General features: G+C 39.7%; 1 protein-coding gene across 1 annotated transcript in view; it reads right to left on the bottom strand.

Moving 5' to 3' along the window:
* Positions 1-8107: 8107 nt before the first annotated feature.
* IFNG (interferon, gamma) overlaps positions 8108-9220 on the bottom strand; it is a 3667-nt gene continuing 2554 nt past the window's right edge. Inside the window, exons 3-4 of the mRNA XM_009997735.1 lie at positions 8993-9172; positions 8108-8275 (exon numbers count right to left, since the gene is read on the bottom strand). Of these exons, the coding sequence (XP_009996037.1) occupies positions 8147-8275; positions 8993-9172 (309 nt within the window). The 3' untranslated portion in view covers positions 8108-8146. The remainder of the gene's footprint in view (positions 8276-8992; positions 9173-9220) is intronic.

Genomic DNA, 9220 nt, shown 5'->3' with positions numbered 1-9220 from the left:
TCATTTGTGTGGTTGATCTATATGTAATTTTAGAATTCATAAGAACTCTCTAAAAATGAAGAGGTAGCTTACTAAGACTGGTTCAAAGTTTTAGAATGAATAATTTTTTCCATTTGTATCCATATCACTAGCCACTTGTGATAAACACCATCTCAGATGCATACCAAGCTATTTTTTTGCAGTGTTCAAGAAGAAAATAATTTTTACAAAGTCTACGGGAAAAAAACAAAACATCGATAGATAAGCAGCTTGAACATCACCAGCTGGGTTGCATAGATCAACTTTCATCACTTACTATTTGTTTCAGATGAGAAATTTATTAGTCCATACACCATTTCTCTTAAACTTCTCTGTTAATTTACAAACCAAGACAACAAGCACAAGAATGACCTAGAGCAAATGACAGCATTTTATATATTTTCTCTCAAAAGTACCATACACATTTTTAATTAATTGTTATCTGATATTTTATGTACCTTTAGAGTGTTGTCATTTGTCAATAAATTGTGACCCTTTCCTAAATACACATCGATTCTATTTCAAATGTTCTTCTACTGGGCTAAATGAGGGAAAGGACTTCAGCATATTTCTTTGTAGTCAAAGCCAAAGGAGTTTAGCTTTACAGTGAGTAATAAAATCTTTCCAGCATTAAGTCAAAGGTGCTCGCTTTGTCTGTGTCTGAATGGGCCAAAAGAGAAACATGATTCAGGAACCAAAAGTCTGCAAGGTTGGACCATCCAAATTAAATAGATCCCATGGTGTGTGGTGGGTTTCTGATTATGTAAATCAATCCACATTCTTCATACTTCTTCAACTTGTATACCAGGTGGAATTTGAGGAACTTTGAAACAAAAAGGGAAAATTTAGGGAAAATTGGGAATATTCTCAGTAAATAGTGTGGTTCTTCTTAATACAAAACCAAGAAAGTACAGGATCTATACTAATCTCAGCCTCTTCTAGACTTTTTTTTTTTTTTTTTAATTAAAGTAATTTATTTGGGCCCACCACTAAAGGTAAAAATAAAAAGTAAGCCTTCTTTCATATATCCAGAACCCAATTACCCAGTTCTTATAACTTATAAATCTAAAGGAATCTTTCCATTGACTTTTGTGAATTTTTAAATCAATCAACCTGTAACAGAAGCCTGTATAATTCCTCTTGCAGTAGCATCATCTGCACAAGGAATTAAGTTCCTCAAGTGAAAAGCATCCAACTGACTTTTCACTAGTGACAGTGAAAAACTGCACACAGTCATTGCAATGAATTGGAAGAGACTGAGTTCTTTAACATTTATTTAGCCTAGTAGCCAAATTTTCAATTCAGGTAAGTATTGTAAATGCTATTTACACCACTCAATTTAGCATCACCGTTCTTTGAAATAGTGTAGTCAAGTAAATACAGCTTCAGTGGGGAGGAACTATTCTATAAATCCCAGAAAATAAATTCTAATTGATAGAAAGTGTTATTTGCATAGTGTTACCATTCAATTGTCCTTCTAAAGATGAAACTGAAGTGAAAAGTCTAAATTTGTTCTTAAAAGAACATAAATCATTGACACCTACAGTCTCTGAGAATGCAGCCAGAAACCTGTGGAGGAGGACACAGGATGGTAACGCAGGGAGACATGAAAGTGGATTGAGGACAAGAGGTCTTCAGGCCTTAAAAGGAGAGGGGCCAGTGAGCAACATCTGTTGTTTGACCTTCAGGAGCGTGTACGAAGAGTGAGTTTAAGGGAATTTCCTTACAACTGGTGACGTTAACAGCTTGAGGACTACAGAATTGTGAGTTGCGGAATTACTTTCTTTTAAAGTGTCCTTGGCTTTGGGTTCATTGTATATGATGATACACTCTTCAAGAACACTTTTCAGTGGAAATGATTATACAAACAGGTATGTTTTAAGGCATTTTGTTTAATTACATAGATCCAATATGTGAAGAACTAGGAGTCTTTTACTCTTGTAAATATCTTCCAGAAAACTGCCAGCTCTGTATGAGCACACTGGAAAGAATAGAGTCCAACCATGAACACAGATAAATCCTCAGCCATCTTCAACCAGTATGTTTCTGTATGTATCACTGACCTAAAACTGTAAATTGCATCATGCAATGTACATGCTGTGTATGCACTCGTGTCCTCAGCAGACGTGTTACTTCAAAGGAGATCCAATTCTGTATAGGTCTGTTCTTGCAAAACTCTAAGTGCAGCAACCAAAAGGTGTTGCAGAGGCAATAACTCACAGCCCTGGGCTGATTTAGAGACCAGGTTTACTTGACTCCCTTCCCATCACTCATCTTCCCTGTGGGGTAGCAGTAAGCATGGAGTGGTGCAGGAGATTCCTATCCACTTTGTGTGATGAGGAACTGCTGAGCCCTCTTTCATTTCTATTTCCCTCTGGCATGATGTGACCACCATACAGCCACAGTTGGTCTTGCCATGGATCAAGGAATTCTGCAGATAAATTTTTAGAGTAAACCTCCCTTATTGCTTCCCAGCAAGAGTTTGCTCACTGTGAGGGGGAACATTGAAAATAAAAGAAAAATAGGAAGCTGGAAGATGAGTGGCCTAATTTTACTATCTTGTGTCAGTACTAACTGCTACATAATTCATCCAGATGTTATGTTTGTTGCTGTTACTAGACTGTTATCCACTCCTCACCTTCTTCAGCAGACTACATACATGCACTGAAGAACCTGATGTTATCACTTCTGTGTCCCACACAAGATAGCAGATACGTGAGAGTTTTTGCATAAATAGCTATTTTGGGCTGAAAATTTCACAGCCTTGTACAAGGTTTGTGTTTTATCTACCTCCAGACCTTTTTAGACTTTTCATTATTTCTCCTTCCTACTGAGAAAAATAGACCTCATGGTCACTCCTAGAGTAGTGTAGGAAGATGGTCTCAAGGATAGATTTGAGCTGACAACCTTCACCCAAGAGTCCTGCCGGACTAGAGACTGTGAGGGATGCTCTAAGTGCCCCTATTGGCTGTCAAATTTTCTAAAAGGCCTCAGGGCAATTCCAGAACATTGCAAACCAGTAAAGCTGACATTCCAACCACACAATATGAAGACAGCTAGCCCATGGATAAATGTAGTGCATGAGAGAACAGTTAGTATGATATTTGTGACAGGATTCAACCCACTTCTTGGTTATACTAGAGTCTGCTGAAGAGCCAGTGAATCCACAGACAAGGATGAACCAAAACAGCATCATGTGCTTGGATCTGCAAAAGAATCTCAGTTGGATCTCACAGTAAATCTAACAACGAAATTAAGTTATGTGGTAAGAAAGTCCTCACATAAATGTGGAACTGGTTAAAAGGTAACAAATTAGGGGTAGGAGCCAGTGAATGTTTGTTTCAGTGAAGTGGATTTGGTGATGAGAGGGCTTGTCCGAGCCTGTGTCTTTTAATGTAGCCATCAGTGGTTTGGGAAACAGGGTGAGCTGTGAGATTACAAAGTTTGCTGGTGTACTATGTTATTCGTATTGTCTTAGTTATTCATATTCATAATTAAGTTTGTCGATGTATGAAGCTATTCAGGATACCAGAAAGGAGGTCTAGCTGCAAAGAGCTATTAAAGGACTTTGAAATACTGAGTAAGAAGGTGATTAAATGGTGGATTAAAATCAGGGCTGGTAATTTCCAGGAATAGAAAGCAAGGACACAATCAATATGCTGCAGAAGTGATGCATAAACCTCAGTGACTTTCTGAGATGAGACTGTCTTTTCTTTTGATTTTTCTTCTTTCAAACTTTAACTACTAAATAGTAGATAATATATTTTCATGCCCATGCATGTGCATCTATTAACTTTGTTTTTGTGGCTACGTAGCTGGAAAAAGTTGTGCTGACCTTCAGTAAAAGCATCCAAAACTTTGTAAATATTTAGGGTAGCCATTAAAATTAATTTCCTTCTTAAATTCAAATTAGCTGTAAATGCCTTCCTTGCTTGGATATATAGGGAGGAATGACATAGAAGAGAAGGCAGAGGACTCCCATGGATGTGAGAGAAGAGATAGGAGAATTTCCTGTTTAAAGTGAATTGCCTCATTTGTATGGCATACAACTGGGGAAAAATCATGGTCTTGTGGAGGTTGGTTTTTCTTCTCTATCACTATGACTACATTAACAGAGCAAAGCAAGGAATTAATCAGTTCAGCAGTTTCTCTTAGACATCCTGTAGAAATGGGTCTCTCAGGCTTACAATAGGTTGGGAGAACTCAGGGGGAGGTCAGTATGAGAAACAAATTGAGTGATTAGGTAACTATTGCAGCACTGGTGAATCTCTGCTATATCTGGTGTTGGATTCAATATGAAAGGTTTAAAGATGCTTTTAAAATTTCAAGTTGGAAATTAGAATACTTAAGAAAAAAAAAAAGAAAAGAAAAAACAAGTGAACCAACCACCCAAACAAAAAAAACCAAACAACAAAAATAAAAACCAAGCAAACAAAAAACCCAAATCACTAAACTACTGAAATCAGTATGTACAAACACATTTTGCCAGCAGTGTCAGCTGCTACTCCATCTCTCAGCTGCTTGTTCCCTCCTTGCTTCTCTGCCTCTTCTACCCAGCACTAGGAGGAGAAGAACTCGGGAAATTATGACTAGAGCTGTAACCTCTGCCCAACCTCCTGCTGTTTTGAGCCAGATTTAATGGAGTAACAGCAGCAACGTATGGGATGGCACAGAAAATGGCACAAGCTTGGGTACATGCAGCTAAGGCAGGGGGGATGGGTAAATATTATTCCTGCTGGATGAATAGCATGTTCTTTAATTGTTTTTCCATGGACTTCTTTAGAAAAGTGTGGAAGAACTGTATTTTTTTCAGTCTCTCCTCTCATCTCATCTCCTCTCATCCTTTTCTCTTTCATCTTTTCCTTTTCTTACTTTTACTTTTTCTTTATAATTTTTATTTTTTTTTTTACTAGAAGTTGCTACAGCAGTCTCTTTTAGGTAATGCCTCAAGAAAGAAAATGTGCACAGAAGGACACATTACCTGTGTTAAATGCATACTGAGGCATCTCATGCTTAGTCCTGGAATGGGAGAAAATGGCATCTCACATGCCATATGTGTGTCTGTGATGAGTACAAACAAAAACAGCTGTTTCCTTCAAAATCAGTTAAAATCTCCAAGATTACTGTCATTTGGCTATGTCTGTAAAACGAGGATATGAATGAAGGTGCCTTACACCAGGGGAGACAGCTGGGCCCATAGGAGTAGGAAGGGCTGCAAGAATTGCAACTGAACTTAAACTTACTACAACTAAATTTTGGACCCAGTGGAGCACTATTTCTGGGATTTGCTGATTCATCCAGAGTTCAAGGGGAAGCTGAAGGTTCCGTGTTGTCTGGAATTCCCCATTCCCAGTCAGCCCAACCAGTCTACCCCCAGATAATTTGCTTGGTAAACCTCTGAGGACCAGAGACTTTGGAAACCCCATCAACACCCCTCCCCAAGCCCAATCCCAGACCTCTGAGACTGGCCAAAGCCTGAGCAGACCCAGGCCTCCAGCTTATACCACTCACAGACAGCCCAGCAGGTGGATTGACCTTGATCTAGGCTCCAGAACTTCAACTAGCAGAGAAATTTCAAAGTGTCTTTTATGTTTTAAGGCTCTGGGGAGACCTTATAGCAGTCTTCCAGTACCCGAAGGGGGCCTGCAGGAAAGCTGAGAATGGACTTTTTACATGGGCATGTAGTGACAGTAGAAGGAGGAATGGCTTTAAACTGAAAAAAGGTAGGTTTATGTTAGGAATAAATTCTTCACTATGGGGGTGGTGAGACACTGTAGCAGGTTACCCAGGGAAGTTGCGGATTCCCCCTCCCTAGAAGTGTTCAAGGCCAGGTTGGATGGGACTTTGAGCAACCTGGTTGAGTGGGAGGTGTCCCTGCCCATGCAGAGGATTTCTCTTTCATCTTTTCCTTTTCTTACTTTTACTTTTTCTTTATAATTTTTATTTTTTTTTTTACTAGAAGTTGCTACAGCAGTCTCTTTTAGGTAATGCCTCAAGAAAGAAAATGTGCACAGAAGGACACATTACCTGTGTTAAATGCATACTGAGGCATCTCATGCTTAGTCCTGGAATGGGAGAAAATGGCATCTCACATGCCATATGTGTGTCTGTGATGAGTACAAACAAAAACAGCTATTTCCTTCAAAATCAGTTAAAATCTCCAAGATTACTGTCATTTGGCTATGTCTGTAAAACGAGGATATGAATGAAGGTGCCTTACACCAGGGGAGACAGCTGGGCCCATAGGAGTAGGAAGGGCTGCAAGAATTGCAACTGAACTTAAACTTACTACAACTAAATTTTGGACCCAGTGGAGCACTATTTCTGGGATTTGCTGATTCATCCAGAGTTCAAGGGGAAGCTGAAGGTTCCGTGTTGTCTGGAATTCCCCATTCCCAGTCAGCCCAACCAGTCTACCCCCAGATAATTTGCTTGGTAAACCTCTGAGGACCAGAGACTTTGGAAACCCCATCAACACCCCTCCCCAAGCCCAATCCCAGACCTCTGAGACTGGCCAAAGCCTGAGCAGACCCAGGCCTCCAGCTTATACCACTCACAGACAGCCCAGCAGGTGGATTGACCTTGATCTAGGCTCCAGAACTTCAACTAGCAGAGAAATTTCAAAGTGTCTTTTATGTTTTAAGGCTCTGGGGAGACCTTATAGCAGTCTTCCAGTACCCGAAGGGGGCCTGCAGGAAAGCTGAGAATGGACTTTTTACATGGGCATGTAGTGACAGTAGAAGGAGGAATGGCTTTAAACTGAAAAAAGGTAGGTTTATGTTAGGAATAAATTCTTCACTATGGGGGTGGTGAGACACTGTAGCAGGTTACCCAGGGAAGTTGCGGATTCCCCCTCCCTAGAAGTGTTCAAGGCCAGGTTGGATGGGACTTTGAGCAACCTGGTTGAGTGGGAGGTGTCCCTGCCCATGCAGAGGATTGGAACTAGATGATATTTAAGATCCCTTCTGACCCAAACCATTCTTTCTACAATTCCATGATTCTATTATTCTAAATCAGAGTAAGAATAAATCTAAAATTATCAACACATTCTTACAAGCAAAATTGTGTTTTCTCATAAACATGCAAGCAGAACTTAAAAAGTTTGGAAAATGTAGACTCTTCTGCCAGATTTCTTCAAAATCATTGCCCATTCCCAAATTTTGGGCAGGTAGAAGGAAATAAAATATGGTTTTATATACCAGAGCAGGCAGGCCACCTTTTATAACAACATAGAGCAAGACACCTTCTACTTCACAGAGATTCTAGTGAATAAATACGCAAGCATATTTTTTTATTTATTTATGTATTTATTTTTGTAATATTCAAATTTAGGAAAGTTTCCACTGAGAAATCCAAAGTTTTAAATAATATTCTGGTACAAAAATATAATCCTTGAGATAAAAAACTTCCATACTACTATCTCAAAATAAATAAACTTACATCAGACACATTTAAATGATTCAGTACAAAAAAAAAAATACAAAATTTCTCAAAATCAGCAAGTTGAAGTCAAACCAGTGCAATAGTTAGTCACATTTCTTGGAGTTGCCAAGTAGCCTGATGTCCTGGCAACTTCAGTGCATAACGATAATTACCAGCAATTAATCAGCCATCCCCTAGTTCAGAAAAGTGCTTCATCATTTGCTTATCTTTAAGCATGTCTATTCACTTGATTTCAGTTTAGATATGCCTAGAAGTAAGCAGATATGAATACACTTTCCTGCGTACAGAAACTTCCCCATATTGGTGCCTGCATCTCCATCCCAAACAGATGACTGATAAGAGTAATTTTATAACATCCCTCTCTCCAGACAGCACCAGATGGAAAGCTGGGTATCATATCATGTAATTTCAGAATTTCCATATGGAAACTGGGTAAACATTGCTTCATTCTGTATTTTCAGGTAAACAAACATATAACAGACAGGATTTTAAGACAATGTCAGTCCTTATATAGTAGTAGGAGGTATAAATACTTTGATTGGTGTTTCTTTATAAATAATTATTTAAAATACTTAAATATAAATAAATAAATGTATAAAAACTCAATAAAAAGATTGAAATAAAAATATATGCATCGTAACAAAATTTGCATAATCACTCAGTACAAAAGGTCAGTCATATGATGTCACCAGCATTTGCACCTCCTCTGAGACTGGCTCCTTTTCCTTTTGAGAGAAGCTGAAGTCTCCACCAGCTTTTGTAAGACACTGAACATCTCATGCACAGCTTTGCGTTGAATTTTCAAGTCACTCATCTGTTATAAGTAAGAAACAAATAGAATGAAGGCCATGCCAAGAGCTATAATGATTTGCTGATCACATCCTACAAGCTACACTGCCACCAGGCCAAACCAGATGAACATCTGCAGTTTCCAATTACTCTGCTGCCTAATTCCAACAACAAAGAGCCACTTTGTCACAGATTTTTGCTTCCCACTTTCTATGTTGCTTTGTAACATGCCACAGACAAGACACATTATGTGAGACAGAGCTATTCTGTGTTGTTGTCATGATGCATGAGTGACTCAGGAGCTGCTAACTCCACCAGGGTACTGGCTGTGGACCTCTGCAGTGGTTGGTGGTTCATGCCACTGGCACTTGCTCAACAAGTCAAGTGCCTCCAAAGCCCACAGAGACCATCTGTAGCTGAGCACAACTTTCCTGACCAATTTCTAAACCACAAACAGCTGTGTCAGTGGCAGTTCTCGTGGGCAGGTGATGCAGCAGGGCTGCTGGCACATCAGTGCCAGACTCCAGCACAGCTCGGGGTGGGGAGGTGCCCCCCACGCTGACACCCCACACCGCAGACCCACAGGAGCCCCTGAAGCTGGAAACATTAGGTTTGCCAGAGCCAGCTGAGCCATATAGGGGTTGTCAGACGGGTTACTGGAGCATTATCAGCTTGAGTCACACTCAAATCTCAACTGGAAAATATAGCGTCATGAGCCTTGGAGGCAGAGGAAGAGCCTTACCTGAAGATTTTCCAGGTTCTTGAGGTCTTCAATCTTCTTTGAGTCATTAATAAGATGATTTTTCAGAGTAAAGAGCTCCTCAAATATATGCCTGACGTGCGCCTTTGACTTGTCAGTGTGTTCAAGCATTTCCAAGTACTTGGAAACAATCTGGCTCAGGATGATCCTTTTTTCATTTCTCTGTTGAAAAACAGTCAGAAAGAAAGGGCTGTGAGGGTCCATCAGCAG

Source organism: Chaetura pelagica, unplaced genomic scaffold (assembly GCF_000747805.2).
Source record: "Chaetura pelagica isolate M959 unplaced genomic scaffold, ChaPel_1.0 scaffold314, whole genome shotgun sequence".
In the NCBI taxonomy this organism is placed as follows: Eukaryota; Metazoa; Chordata; class Aves; order Apodiformes; family Apodidae; genus Chaetura; species Chaetura pelagica.
This window is presented reverse-complemented; position numbering and strand designations above follow the sequence as displayed.